This window comes from Corythoichthys intestinalis, unplaced genomic scaffold (assembly GCF_030265065.1).
Source record: "Corythoichthys intestinalis isolate RoL2023-P3 unplaced genomic scaffold, ASM3026506v1 HiC_scaffold_23, whole genome shotgun sequence".
NCBI lineage: Eukaryota > Metazoa > Chordata > Actinopteri > Syngnathiformes > Syngnathidae > Corythoichthys > Corythoichthys intestinalis.
The window spans coordinates 9,160,954-9,183,021 of record NW_026651592.1 but is presented as its reverse complement, the minus strand read 5'-3'; the positions used below and the strand labels follow the sequence as shown (position 1 = coordinate 9,183,021).

At 40.2% G+C, this 22,068-nt stretch overlaps 2 protein-coding genes across 4 annotated transcripts in view; both read right to left on the bottom strand.

Annotated features, from left to right (window-relative positions):
- Nucleotides 1-10,729, bottom strand: part of LOC130911163 (TNF receptor-associated factor 4-like) — a 73,883-nt gene extending 63,154 nt beyond the window's left edge. For both annotated transcript variants that reach the window (XM_057828940.1, XM_057828942.1), the window contains exon 1: nt 10,309-10,729. In XM_057828940.1, the coding sequence (XP_057684923.1) occupies nt 10,309-10,451 (143 nt within the window). In that variant the 5' untranslated portion in view covers nt 10,452-10,729. The remainder of the gene's footprint in view (nt 1-10,308) is intronic.
- A 9,501-nt stretch (nt 10,730-20,230) lies between these two features.
- Nucleotides 20,231-22,068, bottom strand: part of LOC130911198 (serine/threonine-protein kinase Nek8) — a 29,456-nt gene continuing 27,618 nt past the window's right edge. For both annotated transcript variants that reach the window (XM_057829004.1, XM_057829005.1), the window contains exon 15: nt 20,231-21,738. In XM_057829004.1, coding sequence (XP_057684987.1) covers nt 21,710-21,738 — 29 coding nt within the window. In that variant the 3' untranslated portion in view covers nt 20,231-21,709. The remainder of the gene's footprint in view (nt 21,739-22,068) is intronic.

The following is a 22,068-nucleotide window of genomic DNA, read 5'->3' as shown; positions in this document are numbered from 1 at the left end:
AACAAGCTTTTGCTGTGAATTGGAATGAGTTTATCACTACTAGACGTCCAATCCATTTGAACTGGGAGGGTGGCAACGAATGAACATTCGTTCATTCGCTGCCATCCCTCCCACTGCAAACGGATTGAATGTTTATGGCTGTCAGTGGCAGCCAATGCCAGGCAATGAGTAATTTTGCGCTAAGCCTGAACGATATATCGTTTGAACATCGCCATCACGATGTGCGTATGCGCGATAGTGCCATCGCAAGGACGTGCGATTGTTTTTTTTCCCAATCCACAAACCTTTGTTCTGTTTCATTCGCTCGCACAGCTTCTCTCACCCCCTTTCCCAGCTCTCAGGGGCAGTTTACATGGCGACTCTGCGACACAAAGACGCAATGGCTGAGTTGCGGACTCGCCTCGCGTGCATATGGCGTCGGCGAAGACGGAAGGCGAAGACGAAAAAATCTGAATCCTGCCTCCAAAGTGGAAGAATCCGATTGCAGGGGGTTGAGGGGGGCTTCCTCAGCATGCATATCAAAGGCTCCTGCGGCGCAAGACCGCATCGTTAACGTCAGCACTCGTACACGTCACATTGGGTGTGCGCAGCGGTGCTACTAAACATTAAAAATAGCAAATACGGCGGAATGTCGGCTTTAATTTACTGTTTTAATAATATTTTTAAATTAAATATGTTGAACGTTTGAATTTTTGTGCCTTTTTGAACAAAAGAAAAAAATATTGCTTCGAGTGGGCGGGCATATTTTTTTTCCGGGCTGAGGGAGCTTGGTGGGGTCAAAGTGCATCATTCTCTGTCACCCAGTAAATCTGCACTGCCCCCTAGGGCCTGGCATGAATACTACATCGTTTTCATGCGGAATCACGACATTGTTCAAATGGAGACGCAAATGCAAATTTGACATTTTTCGTGTTCTCGGAGAGTCACCATGTAAACGGTCCCTCAGTCACTGCGGCACTTGCTTATTTAAGTTAACGATGGCTTTGATCTGGCCAAAGAAGCCGGGCAGCAATCTGTCAATCATCGTTTAACTTGTTAAACAGTTTCTGCAAGGAAGCGCCCGGAATGAATGTGTGTGTCTGTGGGGGGAGAATGTGGAGACGTTCGAGACGTATAAAATAACCGCCAGAAGTGATTATGAGGAGTTTGTCATTTCTACATGTCACTCAAAGAGTCATAGCCATGTTAGGTAAACAGAAGCATTTAATAAAGCCAAGCATTTTTCTACTGCAGTACTTTATTCTTGTTTAAAAATGATTCAGTGGGACAGTTATGTTTAAAACTCATCATAAATATTACATTTGAAGTGCTTAACTGAGAAAAACATGTCTTATATGTATCTCTTGCCAGTGCTAGATCTGAATAAATACATTGAGCACACACACACACACACAAAAAAATGGGGGGGGGGGGGGGGGGTGCGCGCTACTTCGCGGTTTTTCACTTATCGCGGCGGGTTCTGGTCCCAAAAACCGCAAAAAACGATGGAATACTGTGCACAGTGGTCATGACAGTCATCCAAAAGTCTTTCTTAACTGCTATTCAAGTCATCTAGTAAAAATTTCTTTAAGAAAAAAAAAAAAAAAATTTTTAATATCGCAATATAATATCGCAATATATCGCAAACCCCCCCAAAAATCGCAGCAATAGTTTTTTCCAATACAGGCCTATTTTGCGCCATTTAAGGTCATTTACACGTTGATTTTCAGTTACTTCCTGTTGATTTTGTGGTATTTTATGGGTCACTTGCTGTTTATGTTGCGTTACAGAACAGGAAGTGACCTGAGAATCACCCAAATGAGTAGGCAGTGACTCAAACTCAACAGGAAATGACCTGTAAATGCCCTAAAATGAACAGAAAGTGACCTGTAAATCGGACCGAATGACTGTGAATGGTCTGGTTTTGAATGAATGAACGCTCCCAGTCTTAATGGATTGGGCGTCGAGCACCGTCAATGGCAGCCTTTTTTTTTGGACTCATACAGAACATATCTGTGTGCAACTCGACCACCCGTTCCGGAACTACATCGTCCAGCCTCCCTCTGGGCTGCGGAAGCGAACCCCGGCGCAGCTTCAGGACACCTGCAGGGAGGGCATCTGAACGACTTTGTTGACATCTCTGAATGTCCGTCTGTCCATCAGTCATTGAGCGCATAGAACAGAGAGTTACTGAGGCTGGAAATGCCTGCAGCTGCCGAGAAAACACTGATGTACATTTAGCCTTATTTAACCTCGAACCTAAACTTGAAACCCTAGTTTTAATACCTATTTTTAATGATGCCATGAATCCTGAATACATCTAAACACAGTCGTTACAGTTATTTACTTCACAGGCATCATTAGCGAATAGAGAATATAAACATCAACCTCTGGGATTGTGTGCAGCTTGGCAATAAAAAAGCTTTTCTTCTCTCCTTAACTAATTCATAAATCATAAATAAGTCATTTAGAAGCCTTAATAGCGCCATTTATGCAACTTAGGGACTAATCAGAGGAAGTAACACTAAGCTGTGGATGGATAAAAATAAAGTAGCTGATTGGTCAGTAAAATGCCTCCGATTAGCCTACTTTGGAGTCGGAACCCAATCAGCAGTTTTGCTTAGCCTAAATTGTATTGTTTGTTCTGTGAAGATGTGTTTTATTCAAGAGAAGAAAACACACCGATGCAGCAAAAGGTAGACCATACAACTAAGCAAAGTACCAAGTCACAGGCAAAGGATTAAAATGACAATTGAGTGGTACGGAGTGTCGGAAGAATGATGAACGCGGCGGTAATGCCATGCGACAGAATTCTTGACTTAAACTGGACCAGCAAGCCCTGACTCGGCTCGTGAGCGAGGAAAGGACGGCGCTTGCACGACGGATGCGGGCCGTCGGCCAACTTGGCTCGGTTCGCCGAGTGAATGGAGCTGCGTTCTCCTACCACACACAGCTAATTAAATAGGTGACAATCATTAGGGGTTTTTATTTGGATGTAGGGCTGTCACGATTAATTGACTATAAAAATGGATTGGATGCCTATCATCGTTAATGGCAGCTGATGAGTTAATTTATGAAATAATATTAAAGCTTTTCGAACAGTGGGAAGGTTGTAGATGGTTTTCCTTATTTTGAGTGTTGTAAGTAGGCCTGTCGCGATAACAAATTTTAGTGTGCGATAATTATTCTCATAAATTATTGCGATATGCGATATTATTGCTCCCCCCTCAATTTTTTAAAAACCAATTTACAATAACACAGAGAGAATACAGTATATATTAATAGATCAAGTACACCCATTTAAACGCGATAAATATTTACTCTTAAATTTAAAAATACTTTTTAAGAAATCTCAACTAAAAACAACAGACCATGCCTCTTAAGTAAAAAACAACAATATTGATACCGCACAGAAACACAAAATAAATAAAATGTGTTTAAAAAAAAAAAAATGCTCTTAATAACTTAAGCATAACTTAAACTTTTCCCGCCATAGCTTCTGCAGTGGTGTTCCATAGGGATGCAACGATACAGTTAAGTCACGGTTCGGTACGATTTTTTGATACGGGGGACACGATTTTCGATCCGATTCAATACATTTAATGCTCTGTAAAAAAAATAACAATTTTTTGTTTCGTTTTTTGTTTTGTTTTTTTGCTAACGAGCAAAAATTAAATTGCCATCGTATAAACATGCATTTTAGTGCATAACATTTATGTGCTTACTTCTTACTGATCTGAAGAAATTTTGTATAAAAGTGCTGAGAACAATCTTTACTGTTTGTAAAGTGAGGCAGGGCACACTGTTGACTGCTACAGCTCTCTTAGCTGCTAGGTTTACTACATGAGCATGACATCCTATTTGTGGTCCGAATCCATCTGTGTCACGTACTGAATTAACAATATTTGCAACATTATCTATAGTCACTGGTATGGATTGATTTGGCCTTCTTAAGTTCCATTCAGTCATGACAGTTTAGAATTCATCGATGTAGTATATGGATTACGTGTCCCATAATCACTCTGGGCTCACGTAGCCAATGGCATGGGACGTAGCACATCTAGTTTGCCATTTCATGAAATTTAGTGTGTGGGCGCATTAAAAGATGTTAGCAAGCGCCGCTGAAGTCACATCTGCTCATTACTACACAACACCAGCATATGACAATCGACTTTCATAAACAGGACGAGTTTGAAGCACAGTGCTCTTAATTTCATTCAGCTGTTCATTGTCAAAGCGAGGTTGTTTGTAGCAGCCAAGTCGGTAACAATGTTTTGCCGGACTTCGTTGTAAATATCCGGCGTTGTGCCGAAAAATGTCACTCCTGACGGGAGCGCCCACACGTCAACAACACCGGCGCACCGTAGATGGTCCACAGTCACTCCGGAGCATTGAGGCTGCCGGTATACGTTGAACAATAGGATATAATGGGAACGATTGGCTCCGGCGCTAGTTTTTGCCAGACCTGGAATGAAGATGCATTTTGCGCAGTTGGTAACGAGGAATGCGAACATTTAACAGCACGTCTGCCGCATGCGCGCACGCACGTGCACGCGAGGCGATAAATCGCAGCGGAAAAATTACCGCCTTCATTTAAATTTATCGCGCGATAAATATAATTATTGCATATTGCGACAGTCTTAGTTGTAAGTAGTAATTTGCTGTTTTTATGTTAAGTCATTGTGTGGCCAAAGTAAAAACAGTTCATTCTAGCGTAACTAGTTCGTCGATCTGTTTCAAAAAATCGATTATTACTTGCATCGCGATTCGACACGTGATGATTCGATTACGATTCATAAAGGTTCAAAAACGATGTTTTTCCCTAACTTTATGGCAGCCGCTTGTAGTAGAACGAAATTCAAGACACCTCTGCTGCCGGGCACCGTTAACGGGCGCGCGCACGTTATGGTGGATGCTACCGGTTACTGAGAGAGAGAGATTTACTCCTTTTTATAAGACTGGAAAATAAATTTGTGTATTAGACAGACAGGGACAGAAGCACGACCCGGTGGTCGCGCTTTTGTTCGGAAGTTGTTTTTTTTTGGAGCAAGAGTGGACGGGAGATAGTTCGTTGCTCCTTGTCATTTAGATGTCCAGCAGTAGTTTTAAGCCATTTCAATTGAAAAATGTCCTGAGTGTGTTGCTTAGACCCGTGTGCATCTAAAAGAGGTGAGTACTGTTTAGCCTTTATTGTTGTTGTTTTTGACATGTTAATAGTTAGCGCCGAGCGCTAAGCTAATTAGCTAATTTGCTAACGTGTATTTCATATGCAGAACGTGTAAAACCACGATTAAGTACAGCGGTAACACTACATACATGCAAAATAGTACAGAATTCTGTGAAAACAAAGTATATTGGTTAAAAGAAGTCTTATTTCTAAAGACACTTTGTTTCCAGAAAATGTGGAATTCATTCCACCAGCGTAAATTTTACTGTATTGTTGAGAGAAATAAGTACTCCCTTTAAGATGGTTAATATTTCTGCACTTTCTTGTAAAAAAATAAATAAAACGGTTAATGTTTTTGCACTTTCTTGTTAAAAATAAATTAAAAAGCAGCTTAAGGGCAGCTTTTTGTTGTATGGGCATGTTTCCATTGTACCTGTTGGATCATTAGGATATTTTAAATAAATAATGGACATAAATTTCTTTGACTACTGTATTAAGTAGTAATGCACGATGCATCAATAATCGTGATAATCGCGATAACAGCGATTATCGTCATCACCGCGATCATCGTTCATTAATCGGATTGTAGCACCCTGATTCGTAATCGAATCGAATCGTGGGGTGCCTAAAATGGCACACCCCTAGTCAATGGTAACCAATCGTTTAAAGCAGTGGTTCTCGAGCATTTTAATTCAAGTACCACCTGAAAATGTAGACAGGCTACAGAACTTTTCATTTAAATTTAATTTTAGTGACAAAACAAGATGCACATGAATTACTTTCACAGGCCACACAAAATGAGGTTGCAGACCAGATCTGGCCCCCGGGCCTTGACTTTAACACCTGTCATCTAAATAATGGATTGGGGCAGCCTTATTCGGGTATGCAACAAGTAGGCCTGTGCCGGTTACCGGTTTCAAGGTGTACCGTGGTATGAAAACGTCACGATTTCAAAACCACTCAAATTTTCCGTCATACCCTAATTACGGTATTAGCTATTTTTGAGGTCCCAAAAATGTAGCGAGAAATCCGTGGCTTGGAACAGCAGCGCTCACCACTCCCCTTCCAGTTGTTGCTCTGTACTGTGTCTGTCAGTGACACACTTGTCTTGGAGTTCAAAGTTGAATTTCCCTGACAATCATCATCCGTCACTTTACACAAAATTTAAGGTACGTAAATGCCGTCATTAACGTTTCCCACCAGCTACAATAGTTCGCTCAAGCTGGTTTAGTGTGTTTAGCAAAGGTAAAAGAAATACTATAATGTAAGTTTGGTAATGAGGCAGACGATGTGGCTAGTTACCATGCCAAGACGGCTAACTAATTTCTTCTCTACCATTAACCTACTTTTGTAAAGTCGTCCGCATTGTAAACATCTGCCAATTTGCAAATAGGTTGTGAAAAAAAAATCATGTTCAATGGAAAACAGTATTTTTGGGGATTTTTTAATTCATATATCTCAAAATAACACATTTTAGAGCTATCATTGCAATACCTTGATACTGCGAAACCACTTTTTTTTTTTTGCCGTAGGTTCACATGACTAGCAACAAGTGGAGTTTTTTCTACTTCTCGCGAAGTCACACATCACGCTAGGATGTCCAAGATTGCAGGTAGACTAGGGCTAAATCCTACTTACACCTTAGCTGACCGCGACTCAGTACGCAGCCACTCATCTACCACATACATAGGTTGGTCATCTCTGTCTCCGTGGGAGTCGACAGCACAGCTCCCGGTTCTGCTTTTCAGCATGCATGAGCCCAGCTTCCTGACAGCTCATCATAAACTTGTCATTGTATTTTCGCTTGTCGGACATCCAATGGTTCACTGGCGTAATCGTTAGCCATGTTCCTCTTTCCAAGCGAGGTTCTACTCGCTCGTGAGTTTCCCCCCCTCAGGGTGATTTCAGGCTTCAAGGCCTGGTTAGAGTTACAGTCCAAGTAAGAGGCTTTTTTTCTTTTTTTAATGGTGATGAAAACAACAGCAAACCAGTTTGGCTGAACTTTATCGGCCCCATGGGAGAGGCAGCGCACAAACAAAAACCACAACATTCTTATGACCTATAAAACTTTGGTAAGAAATGAGTTTTGAAGATTTTTTTGTATTTTTAGAAGTTGGTGTCTGTCCAATAAACCGCGATGAGCTAAAAACAAGATGACTGTGGTCGATGTACGGGAGGGTTGAATGGCGTGCATGTAGATGAAAAGATTCAATGCGTTCGTGGATGGCCACAAAAAAAAAAGGCAGTTTAAAGTCCTGAATTCTGTGTTAAAAAAGATTAATTATTTTATTCTAAAGATATATGTTAAAATCAAAATATGTTGCCTCTACACCTCATGGTTGAATTTAAATACTTTTAAGCAAAGTAAATACAGTATCATGTGCTCATTTCTATATGAACAAAGACATCTTTTTGCCAGGTTGAGCGACAGATTAGGAGGTGAAGGCTGGAGTTGGCTTGTCTGACCTCTGAGTGAAAGATCCCTCAGAGCTTTCCACCGATAGTCTCTGCATCTAATCCTAGACTGGAGGCAAGATTACCCCCACTGACCCCCCTTACTCCTTCAACTGGCCCAGTCTGACCTACCCATCCTCACACAACATACACTATCGGGCCTTCATGCCACCTCAGGGCAAAATTGCAGACATGAGGATCTAACAAAAGACAATCAATGTAAGATTGTGCTGGTCGGTTGAAGAGTTCAGTTGGTGCACATCTAAAATGCAAGCAAAACCTGCATTACCAACAAAAACGGGACAGGAAGATTCACAACCATGTTCTAAATGTACTAAGACGGTATAGAGCAAAGAAGCAACACAAAGTAAATCAATTAAATGATGTGATCAGAATCTTTTTTTGTGAATTCTTCAAGGCCCCCCCCCCAAAAAAACTAAATTTTACATCATATACTTGTTTTCTCAGAGTGCACGCAGTAAATACTAGTACATACTAGTATACTAGTAGATATGACAATCAATTTCAATGATATATTATAAAAATTAGAGATGTCCCGATCGATCGGGTCCGATCACGTCATTTTCAAAGTATCAGAATCGGCAAAAAAATATCGGTCATGCCTTTTTAAAATATATATATATTTTTAAATTAAATCGTTTTCTAATTGTGTTTAACGTTACAGACATAATATGGTACACTCATCTAGAGTCTTTAGTTTTGGCTTAAGGTAGGGTTATCAAATTTATCCCGATAACGGCGGTAATTAATTTTTTTTTTAAATGTATCACAATAAAATATTTAACGCAATTTATGCATGCACTGCACGACCCACTCACGCATTGTCGCGCTCCATCTGTAAAGCGAACATAATTAACTTTTTATCTAAAATAGTCCTAAATGGGCAACTTTTTTTACTTAAATCTATCTTTAAAACAGTTTTAAAACTTTCAAATGTCGAAAGTAGACAGAAGGGAAATTATGGAATAACAGGAGCAATTTTACAACTTTAATGGTTGATTCACAATATTAAATTAATTGAATGTGCCGTATTGGCCCGAATATAAGACGGCGCTGATTATTAGACGACCCCCTATTTTTCAAGACTCAAGTTTGAAAAAAAGACTTTTTCAACACCAAATTAAATTTTATACAGAAAATAATTACAGTACATCTGAAACAAATGATTATAACAATATATTTGAGAGAAAAAGCATGTTATTTCGCCTCATTCAAATCTTAATATCTGAACATTTAAATATATAAACTAAAGTGCAATCACATTCGTATATGAATGGCTTCTGGTTTTTGAAATCTAAATAAACCAATCTATTGTGATAAGACAACAAATTTGCAATAACTGCATTAACCATCAAAGTGAGGTCTAACTGTAACTGTAGTCTTGAAACAAATCTGAATAAGGAAAAACATTGCAATAACATAATGCAAACTGGTTAAACTTGAGAGTAGCTGAGATCTGTCATGACAGAACATTACTCCTCAAGTTCAGCATTCGCTTCAATGATATCTGGCGCCATCTAGCGTCGTGAATGGGTCTAGACCCCGAATATAAGACGACCCTGACTTTTTCAGTCTTATTTCAATGCAAAAAAACACCGTCTTACATTCGGGCCAATACGGTAGTTAAAAGGTGATGACACAGAATGGGCACTTGAGTATTTTATCTACTATTTTGAACTGTTAACGTGATACTGAAATACTCGTTTATTTAAGCCTGGGAGGATTTTTGTACAATTTTTGTAACTAATGTACGAAACATTAAAAGCAGCTAATAGCTTGGGGGGGGGGGGGGTCATCAATAATCAATTTATAATTTATCATATTGAATCGTAGCCTCTGAATCGTAATCGTAATCGTTAGGTGCCCAAAGATTTCCACCTCTACCCAGCACTACTTACAGTGGGGAGAACAAGTATTTGATACACAGTCAAATGGAAAACCCATTGGCAGTGTATCAAATAGTTGTTCTCCCCACCGTAAGTAATCTTAAACTACAGTGAATTCAATGCTACTTTATAGAAGGGGGTGGGCAATGACACTGTATCTTTAAGGTACCGTGACATTTTCTTTGAGTCAATACAGATCAAAATCTAGCATGGATTGTATGGGAACACAAAGGGTCAATCTTTCAACGGTACAAAAATAGAACATTCAAAGGCAACCACCTTTCATGTACTACAGTATTAGCTTTTTCTCTTTGAGTGCAACGCGACTTCAGCCAATTGTTAAATCTTTGGTATGTGTTGCAGAAGGCAAATGTAAGTGCACAGACAAGTGTCAACAAAACCTGTGACACTGCACACACACATACAGATACAATCATATTTCCCCTCTGTTATGGTTTCTAACCCAAAGAATAAACAGCCAAAATTTCAAGCATTATAAGCAAATCACCACAATGTTTAGACAATACACAGCAAATCATGCACGTTTTGTGTGCATGTGAGTCCATACTAATGATGTGAAACTGTCGTGGGCCTTGAGCCCAATCGAATCTGTCACAGTGTTATCTCATGGCACTGGTGTCATTGTGCAGTGTAAACACAACACCGTGGAAAGGTGAGCAGGACACGCCTACACATCCCCTTTATTTACCCAAGCTCAACCGAAACTGCACCGTCTCCAGTATCAATGCAAAAACACACACACGAGCAGATTAAAAGATAGCCGGACAAACTGAGGTGTACCTTAGAAATTCTTGCAGACAGGTGTCACAGAAGCGATGGCCGCAGGTCGACACTTGGACGGGCTCCCGCATGGCCTTGCTGCACAGCGGACACTGGAAGCGCCTCTTGGGCTTCTCCAGGAACTTGTAGTCGAAGCCGGGCATGGTGGCTTCTATCGCGACGGCTCGGCTCGGCTCGACTCGGGCTTTCTCGGCCTGGCGCACGTCCCTGTCCTTGCGGTTCTTCTCTTGCGCTTCACGCCGATGAACGGCTCATATCACGTCCTGTCGAGGGATCGCTCTCCGGGGGGTCGTCTCGCCCCTGTGACATACAAAAACGGACGCGGAGCTTAAATATGTAGGGAAAGAAGCGGACTTTAGTGTCTGAAGGTTGAGGTTGCGGTAGAGTTAAGACTGAGGCGAGCACATAAACCCTCTGACTGTTTAGGTGCACCGAGGCCCGCCTCCTCCTCCAAGCAGGAGGAGTCAATAAGACGTTCACACATTTTTTTATCATTATTCCAAACTCCTCTATAAATTGGGACTTTTTTCTCGAGCGATCTCTTCCACAAAGCTCCACTATCAACAAACCAATTAGCCGCGCTTAAGATGCCGATTTTATTCTTATTATGGCATGAAATAGGATAAAATACGAAAAGACTTCCAGAGCCTCGCGCAGAAGCCTTACAGCGCCATCTTGAGGCGGAAATGAAAACCACAGGAGAGGCAAAATGCGTGAAAATGTGTTTTTTGCTTTTGTTTAGTCCGTTAAACAGTGAAAATAAAAAAAATATTCACATTTATTTGTAGGTGGAGTATCACCAACACCAGTTTCCCACGATTCTGATAACACATATTTGATGAAACGCACACTGAGATAGGGTTTTCACCTGCTGTATTGCACTTGCATTACATCATCATTACATCATTAGAGGAAACAATGATAATCGGGGATCACGCACAATCAAGAAATCTATTGAAACTTTAAACACTTTAACATATCTAAACATTTAACAGGCATGAAAATGGGTCAGGGGTGAGAAGGGTGTGGAGGAAATATGTTCCGGAACACTATACAACTAGGGCTGTCCCAAACGACTAATTAACTAATCTCCCGATTAGTCAACCGACTATTTTCACGATTAGTCGACTAATCTTAAATTCTAATCAAACCCCCCCCCCCCTTTTTTTTTTTTAATTTTATTTTTTAAAACCACTTTAGCAATGAATTTTTTTATGACACCTATTAATTCACAAAAACATTTTGGAACACTGAAATTCATCACATTTTTTTTTTATTGTCATCATCATCAGTATCATTGCGGTTACAAGCTTTGTGATATGATTAACCCGAAGAAAAAAGACAAGGGCTGACGGAAGAAGCATATGTCTATCGTAGAGGTGTGCAAAATTTCCGATTCTTAGATTATTCGCGATTCGGCCGTGGAAGATTCGAGAACGATTCACAAACATCCAAATTCCGATTATTGAAATATGCCAAGTAAAGCGGAAGTACAACACACTCAGCGCGCCGCGCGGTCAATGAGGAACGGAGCAAGAGTAGCTAAACATCATGCTTCTCATTACCCAGCCAGTCGGGTAATGCCAATGCTCAACTCATGGCTCTAGCTGAACTCATGCCACGAGATAAAAAAAACAAAACACAACAACATACCTGACTGCTGCCGAAAAGCTGCTACAAAGTACATCCACATAATGTTACGGTAGATATCATTTATATAGGACTAGATGCAATATAGATTCGGTAGCGTTAGCAGCACACCTACAAAAAACTAGATGCGGGCGTTGGTAATCGGCCGCCGTCTTAAAGCAGTACACTTCCCTGCAAGGCTGTTGTAGCAAACCTTCCAAGCAAAAATTAACTTTTTATCTAAAATACTCCTAAATCGGTAAAATATTGACTTGAATCTATCTTTAAAATAGTTTTAAAACTTTCACATGTCGAAAGTAGACAAAAGGGAAATTATGGAATAACGGGAGCAATTTTAACAACTTTAACGGTTGATTCACAACATTAAATTAATTGAATGTAGTTTAAAGCTGCTGATACAGAATGAGGACTGGAGTTTTTTATTTACTGTTATTTTTGTATATTTGTTTACTGCTATATGTTAACTTGATACTGAAATAGTAGTTTGGTTTAGCCTGAGAGTATTTTTGAACAATTTTGGAACTAATGTACAAAAAAAAAAAAAAAAAAAAAAAAGGAGGGGGGTGCATCAATAATCGTTTTATAATCGAATCGGAGCCTCTGAATCGTAATAGTAATCGAATCGTTAGGTGCCCAAAGATTCCCAGCTCTAGTCTATCAAGTCCCGTCCCCTTCAACCAACCAAGGACACACAGTCAATATAGGGTAGCATTACACATTGCGATACATGAACAGCTTTTTGTTTATTTTGTCTTCACATGAATTTTCTTCCCAAAAGTCATTTACTGGACGTAGCACTTAGGTAAAGTTGTCGGTCCATTGTGAGTTCATTGATTAGTGTGATTGTCAGATGTGTGAATCCAGACGTGAAGATGTTGGCCGGACATGGGCGTTGATGTAGGTCTGATAGCAATAACTAGTGCAAAAGAATGGAATGTAACCAAGGGTGAAGGTTTGGTCCCAACAATGGTAGGGACAATATAACAGCATAACCTGCATGTACACTTTTTGCTGGGGGCGGGACATTAATAAGACCAAACAGATTGGGTGAACGGGTGTCAGGGCTATATTTCTCACAAATATGAACCTAATAATTGATAGGCTAATGACCATATAAATTAAATAAAAATGAAAATTGGGGAGTAAGGGGTAAATCTTGGTTAACATTTCTCACAGTTCAATTAACGTTAACAGTACAAAACACAAACACACTTCTAAGCAGCTTCCTACTCGAGTTTTGCAGGTTAGCAAATAATGTTATGCTATGACTCTGTTACATGTTATGAATCTGATGCATGTCGGACTTTCGGTTGGAAAATTAGTGGTGTGTTCCCCACCTCTGCAACATTGACAAGGCTGCTGCTACTGGCCGAAAAGAACTTCTAATATCCCTCCTCTCTGAAGGGGATGGAGGAGGTGGCATGTTTTTGACATGTTGCATTTCTATCTGGGCTGTGAGTATCTGTGTGTGTGTGTGTCGGGGGGGGGGGTGAAGACATCAGCCAATCGAATGTGTGTTAGAGAGAAAAAATTGGACTGGCACATTCAGCAAGTGAAAAGGAGTAAATGTAAGTCGGAACATAATGAAAATAATTTACTTAATAATGGTAGGGTCAATTCTATCCCTACAACATACAGTATGTAAAGACAATCGAAATTATCTATAAAACTGGAGTTATTATATAGTACAAATCAGGTTGCTTCAAAGTTGTTGTGGACAATTCGAGCATCCTGAAAATTTGGTAGTGTTATGTCCCTACCGTCCCTATGCAAACCTACGTACGCCCTTGATGTAAACAGATTCAGAACACTGACTTCACCTTGCCAGCATGAGTCAAAACAATTCATAATTTTTTTTTTTTTTTTTAATTATTAATTAATATTATAGTATAGTACTATATATGAGTATTATAATCACTGCCAATCAGATTTTTCATAAAGGGTGTCATTTTAAAGCTATTCTTAGCGTGGAATCTGAATTCTTAAGTTCTTAAGTTATCTATATGACGAACATGACGTGCTTTTGTTTTGAAATGTTCACCGGAAGTACATTCGCTAAACCACTAACAATAAGCTTTATACTCCGCAAAAAAAAAGCTCTTTTTGTCATTGCCTGTGGTGTCAGTAATCAATTTTCATTTTTTTCGTTTGCAAATGCTGGTAACCAGTGATTTTTCATGTTTGAAGTGTCACCTTTTAACCCATGTTTAGGTTTTGGAGAAGACTCGCCAATGTTTTATGGCAGGCTAAAGTAGGTTGTCTTTTTTCCCTATTAGCCTCAAGGTAGCAATGCTAACGTTTCCAGTGTTTAATATAGATGTGTTTCCTTATTTTGTAAGTCTGGACTTTAATTCTACGGCGTGTTGATGACCAATGAACATCCGTAAAAGGAACTGGAGTTTCATATGCCAACACGCACGTGTACACGCACGCATAAATGTATGCACACACGCGACGATAAAACGCAGCTGTGATAATTACCACCCTCACTTTTATTTTCCATGCGATAAATGGACTCATTGCATATTGCGACAGGCTGAGCAACTTCAAGAAAACATGTCGTTAGTTAATTAGATGGACTTACAATCTGTCAGCTTGTACCGGTAATTGTCTCCTGTCCTCTTCCGAAATTACAACTGGGTGACAGCCCTATAGGTGTTCATTCACGGCCGACGTGCAGCCAAGCTTGGCAATGAAGAGACAGGACACAACAGTGTACCCTCCTTTGTTTCGTTGAAATAAGTCAATGTTTTGGCCACTCTGGTGCACTTTTTTGGCTTTGTGCTGCTTTCCCCGCTTGCATACCAAGCATCCGACATTAAAAACATGACCCCCCCAACACACACACACACACACACAAATTTTCTCCTCGGATCAACACAATTCACGTAGGTCACCCTTTTTTATTCTATAACGGTGAATTCCGCCGAAAGGTGAGAGATTTTCATGCCTGATTTAAACACATAATGGGCACTGGGAGGAACGCTCGCAATAACAACAAGTTATCGTATTTAAAAATCAAAGCACAAAGACATTATATAGACAGACAGACATTTTTTCAAATTTTAGTAATGGATTTTCATGCTCATGTTCTCATTTCGGTTTGTCTCAGTCTTGACTTACGAAAATCCTGGTCTTGTTTGGTCTCTGTAAGTTCTGGTCTCTGGCTAATCTTGGTCTTGAACCGTGTGGTCATGAGGACTACACTACAATTTATGCTTCAGTACAGATTGTTTGGACAGACTGTGAGGCAAGCATTCATCATTATGTTTGTTGAAGACAATTTTTTTCACAGGAATGTATAAAATGCAGTTTGGGTTGTTTTGAGTCTTTTAGCAAAACAATGGCTCTCATGCATGCTTACATCAATTTCAATGTTAAAAGAGAACATCTGTGCTATAAATCCGAGGAACAGAAAAATCTTATTTACCTCACTGATCATGTGAGGTATTTCCGAATTTTCACATCTATTTTTGAATCCAATTCGCAGTTGAGTTTTGACCAACGCTTGACACACATTTGCCCCCTCCCCTTACTATTCTGAAAGCGGAATTTCAGAATTTTTGACATTAACCTAAATCTTAGTTAATGGGGTTTCATTAGTTGATGGAGTTGATTTCAACAAATTCCGTGCAGTTTGTTAGTTATTGGCTAAGCCAGCGCAAGTCAATTGGGCAAACTTAGGATGCCAGTAAAAAAATAATACAGATCTACGAACACATCCAACATAGTCAAATAAATTCAAAATGCAGATCATTGTTCCAAAATACCCACGAGGCCAAAACAATGTCACATAAAAACTGCCGTAGTTCATTTCATTCTGTAAGACTATTTTTTTTTAGATGCGTAATACGACCACAATGGAGAGGAGTGCTTCGGCCACTCGTTCTCACGCAGCATTCGAGGAAGGTGGGAACTCAAAGCGTTCCAAGCGAATGTAAATAGCAAAGATGGCTGATCGTGACATGCGTTTTTTTTTTTTTTTTGGTCATCAAGACATTTTTTACCTCCAGCAAACCTGCCTTCTCGTAAGTGTTCAAATAGTGGAGGTGTTCTAATGATATATTTCCAGATCAAGGTTGAAAACTGACTTTCTACCTTCCTTGAATGCAGCATCAGTCTGCTGAGTTAACTGACGGACGGCAACATGGCGAATTGTGCATTAGGAGGCTGTGTAAACAGACAGAAGAAATGGGCAAAGAGAATTTGTGGAAACTTTCCTATCAATAATGAGGAACAATATAAACTGGTTACTTGCTGCTAGCTACGACATAAAAAAAAATCAGCGGTGAAAAAAAAAATAATAAATGTGATATCACTCTGCCCTGCTCCTCTGCGGAGCTTCTGGATTACAAATGTTGCTGTTCATACTGCAATTATTGACATAGAGTGGTATGTTTTAGTAAGTTTATCATTAAAACATAGCAAACATTATTGATTGCATGGGTCATCGATGATTTTCATGTGTGTGTACAGTGGGGCAAATAAATATTAAGTCAACCACCAATTGTGCAAGTTCTCCTACTTGAAAAGATTTGCGAGGCCTGTAATTGTCACCATGGGTAAACCTCAACCATGAGAGACAGAATGTGGAAAAAAAAAAGAAAATCACATTGTTTCATTTTTAAATAATTTATTTCCAAATTAGAGTGGAAAATAAGTATTTGGTCACCTTCAAACAAGCAAGATTTCTGGCTGTCAAAGAGGTCTAACTTCTTCTAACGAGGTCTAACTAGGCTCCACTCATTACCTGTATTAATGGCACCTGTTTTAACTCATTATCGGTATAAAAGACACCTGTCCACAACCTCAGTCAGTCAAACTCCACTATGGCCAAGACTAAAGAGCTGTCCAATGACACCAGAAACAAAATTGTAGACCTGCACCGGGCTGGGAAGACGCTTGGTGTAAAGAAATCAACTGTGGGAGCAATTATTAGAAAATGGAAGACATACAAGACCACTGATAATCTCCCTCGATTTGGGGCTCCATGCAAGATCTCACCCCGTGGTGTCAAAATGATAACAAGAACGGTGAGCAAAAATCCCAGAACCACTCGGGAGGACCTAGTGAATGACCTACAGAGAGCTGGGACCACAGTAACAAAGGCTACTATCAGTAACACAATGCGCCGCCGGGGACTCAAATCCTGCACTGCCAGACGTGTCCCCCTGCTGAAGCCAGTACACGTAAAGACCCGTCTGCGGCTCGCTAGAGAGCATTTGAATGATCCAGAAGGTCAGATGAGACCAAAATAGAACTTTTTGGTAGAAACACAGGTTCTCGTGTTTGGAGGAGAAAGAATACTGAATTGCATCCGAAGAACACCATACCCACTGTGAAGCATGGGGGTGGAAACATCATGCTTTGGGGCATTTTTTCTGCAAAGGGACCAGGACGACTGATCTGTGTAAAGGAAAGAATGAATGGGGCCATGTATCGAGAGATTTTGAGTGAAAATCTCCTCCCATCAGCAAGGGCATTGAAGATGAGACGTGGCTGGGTCTTTCAGCATGACAATGATCCCAAACACACAGCCAGGGCAACAAAGGAGTGGCTTCGTAAGAAGCATTTCAAGGTCCTGGAGTGGCCTAGCCAGTCTCCAGACCCAACGACAACCCCAAAACATCACTGCTCTAGAAGAGATCTGCATGGAGGAATGGGCCAAAATACCAGCGACAGTGTGTGAAAAGCTTGTGAAGAGTTACAGAAAACGTTTGGCCTCAGTTATTGCCAACAAAGGTTACATAAGAAAGTATTTAGATGAACTTTTGGTATTGCCCAAATACTTATTTTCCATCATGATTTGCCAATAAATTCTTTAAAACTCAAAACAATGTGATTTTCTGTTTTTTTTTTTCTTCCACATTCTGTCTCTCCTGGTTGAGGTTTACCCATGTTGACAATTACAAGCCTCTATAATATTTTCAAGTGGGAGAACTTGCACAATTAGTGGTTGACTAAATACTTATTTGCCCCACTGTATGTTGTTTATTATTGGCATGCTAAGTCCGTCCAATTGACTCGCGCTAACTCAGCCACTCAGGAAACCGACAAATAACTAACAAACTACACGGAATTTGTTGAAATCCACTCCACCGACTAATTAAACCCTCGCTAATTTGAAGATTAAGCCTGATGTCAAAAATTCTGAACCTTCCCCTTTAATTGGACGATTCAAAGTCTGTACTTTTTCAAAGTTAAATTAGTTCTACTTGTACTTAAGTAAAGAGTACTTCCATCTCTCACTTAGCCTGACTAATCCAATAAAGCACAATGTGAGCAGTGTGTCCGAGGATCAGCGTGCATCAGCGCGGGTCATTTGACAGATGAGTAGCTTAAACACTCCACTGTTCTTTCTGGTGATGTGCATTGTAAACATCTTCATTCACTAGGAAGGCGTAAGCAGGGGGGATGGATGCTGGCCTGGAACCGGTTTACACTCTTATGGGCCTATTGCTCGTCACGCACGTGACGCAGGACAATGCTTGAATAGCGGCGTCACAGCGGGACGGCGGGCTAATGGCTAGCATGTGGAAGGCCTGGGGTGTCCAAATTACCACAGGCGGCGAATGACAATGTTTAAAAGTGCCATTGACGGCAGAAAATGTCCAATTTCTTAGAACTGGGAAAGTTGGCAGCGATCATTCGCCAATGCGTTGAAGGGACAGACAACATCAAGCATTATTAAATGAAAAAAAAAGCATGTTTATTTCATATCACACGTGGTATTTTATGCTCCTAAATAGGAGTGGGAACCTCTTGGTACTTCACGATACGATACGATTTGCAATACAAAGTTTACGATAACAATGATCTGACTATATGGCGATACAGCGATTATCGATACATTGGTCAGGAAATCATTCAGGGATATTCTACAAACTAATAAAAAGAAAAACATGCTTTTGCTGTGAAATGGAATAAGTTTATCACTAGTAGACGTCCAATCCATTTGAACTGGGAGGGTCCCTCCCACTTCAAACGGATTGAACGTCTATGGCCGTCAGTGGCAGCCAATGCCAGGCAATGAGGTAATTTTGGGCCATTTAGGGTCATTTACCTGTTGATTTTCAGTTATTTCCTGGGTCACTTCCTGTTTAGAGTTACAGAACAGGAAGTGACCTCGGAATCACCCAAATGAATAGGCAGTGACTCAAACTCAACAGGAAATGACCTGTAAATGCCCTAAAACAGGGGTCAGCAACCCTGGTCCTCGAGTGCCACTATCCAGCTTGTTTTCCATGTCTCCCTCCTTTGACACACCTGAATTAAATGATCAGCTCATCAGCAAGCTCTGCAGGAGCCTGATAACGATGATGATTATTTGATTCAGGTGTGTTAAAGGAGGGAGACATGGAAAACAAGCTGGATAGTGGCACTCGAGGACTAGGGTTGCTGACCCCTGCCCTAAAATGTACAGCAAGTGACCTGTAAATGCCCTAAAAATCAGAGAATGACTGTGAATGCTCTGGTTTCGAATGAACGAACGTTCCTAGTCTAAATGGATTGGGCGTCAAGCACCATCAATGCAGCCTTAGTGTTAACTGAGACACTATTATGGTGGAAAATTTTGGTAGCAACTTGTTTGTTCCTTTTTATTTTTTTATAAAACGATATCTCGATTCTTGGCAGGAGCATATCGATAACCTTTTGGGATACAAAGTATCACGATATATCACCATTTCGATATTTTCTCACACCCCTACTCCTGAATGAAATAGACCGATTGGATGTGTGTGGAAGCGATCGATATATTCATTCAATTTTTTAAATCCCGCGTTACGAAAATGATGACTTTCGGCCACGGTCTTAGATTGAGGAAGAAGGCGAATGTGACGTCAGTGGACTACCCATCCTCACAATACAGCCATTAATATCGTATGCAGAAGGACTGCGGATTCAGCTGATTTTGCGGATTAATTCGTTTATTTTTTGCGTCACGCCAACCCAATGTGCTGCAAACTTTTGTTGCTACACCAGGGAGAGTGGTGTGAAGCTTTATGGATTAATGGGCAAAACAAGTATGACAATGGAGCAACCGCATGAAGGATGAGTGAGTAAGTGATGTGTTTTATGTTATGTCAAATACTGGGATAATGGCAAACGTTTTAATTAGGAGGTGGCTTGCATTTTGTGGGTGACAATGCTCCCTGTCCACCAATAAAGCCACTCGGTTGACGACCGGCGGCTTGTCACACACCATGTTCGCTGGGCGATAAAGGCGTGCCTCGGCCTGGGCTCGGAGAGCCCCTCGCTTTCGTCCCTGGTTCTGGAATGTGTCCATTTTCATGTTGCACATGTGTGTTTATGATGTAACATTTTTAGCACCCTTGGATAACATTGAGAGTTCAACTGAATGTAAAAGAGGTCTTATTCCCCATCACAAAAGCTTTGGGAGAAAAATATTATAAAGTTGCATAATTTGGGTTAGGGCTAGCCAAAACTTGCCGGGGCTGGACGATCGCTGAATCAAACCTGCCGCCGTGTGTGACATGAGTTGGAGTAGTTTTGTGCGATTTTTCATTTTTGAAAGGCGAGAAAAAGACTTAGAAAAGACGCTAGGTTCGGGTCAGCATGTCACTTAGCCTAGCTGTCATGCCTCCTGTTTTGTTTATGCTCTTTCCTCAGTCTCCCAAGCCGGGGCAGGGAAATGATAAAAGGCAGACTAACTCCTGTGGCATAAAATACTGTTCTGGAGGTTCAAGAAGCCGGCGGTTTTGACCATTATGCAGTAATTTTGCCCTGTCGTACTGAATAATCCATTTATAATATTTCATATTCCATTTAGCACAAGACTTATTTGTCATGACTAGACCATTTATTTAGCAATTGGTGAAAAATACTTCGATAAAAAGAATATCCTGTAAAAATATTGGAGTAGACTGAAACAATCATGACATTTTGCATATCTCTGTCTGTTTTAATTCACATAATAATGCTATTTAAAACTTTTTTATCCTGTCACAGGCACTTAAAGGACCTTGATTGCTCAAAGTATTTCAGTATGCAACTTTCACCTCTGATAACTGGGAGAATAATGTTTCAACAAAAAAAACACGAGTGCAGCGATTTTGTGACATTAGTTATAACCACGTACATACATACTGATGGAATCAAGCAAAATCACAAAAAAAAAAAAAAAAAAAAAAAAAAAAAAAGGTGGACAATCCCTGATACTCATATCTGATTGGCTAAACTAGCACCGTCTCTGCTCCCATGTTAGGCAGCCACTTAATAGAAATATTGGCTATTATTTACATTTTTATATTGACTATTACACATCATTATAATGAAATTCAAAACACGAATGATAAAGTTGTCGTCTGTCCCTTTAAACACGGCTTGAAAATGTTGATTTAAGTGTGACTTGCATGCGATTATTTTGTTCCTTCTCACTTCCCTATAACGATGCCTTCTGGCAGGAACATTGCATATGTAATTACATATAGCTATGTTTAAAAAGAGGTATAGGCGTTTTTCCGTAGCTTTTTTTCTTGCTCGGTGTGGATTCATATAAATGAGTTTGCACCATCAGGACCTTACCTTAGTTTTACATATTTGTATGATTTGTAGGTTCCCATCTTGGTTTCCACTGCACAAAGCAGACACACTCTCAGAGCTATTCATAATGTTCTTCTACACTCACCTCCTTGAGGTTTAATAATATTTTTTGTTCATGGTGTAAACTGTAAGAGTTTGGTGCCGAAGGGAATGTTCAGAGATAAATGTAGTTGGGCTCCTGACGAAGTCATCTCGGGACAGCTTCATCGAGCAAAGCTGAAACAAGCAAGGAACAATGGAAATTAAACATGAGACAATAACGAGTTCTGTAAAGACTAAATGTAGTATTGTGTTTTTGTGTGTCATATTGACAATATCCTCCCATGTTGCAGGTCGACTGCATTTTTAAACAGCAGCAACAAGGATTACCAACATCATCTCTATTACTTATTAAATTGTGCTGCACTTTAATCTTCTCTAAATCGGCATCTATTTTTAATGTGAACTCTCGGAGGAAAATTTAATCCCACCTTTGCTGCTTTTCAGTTTCTGTTCGGTGTAGACTGTGAATGGATTTGTGGATTTACAGTATTTAATGTTGAATTG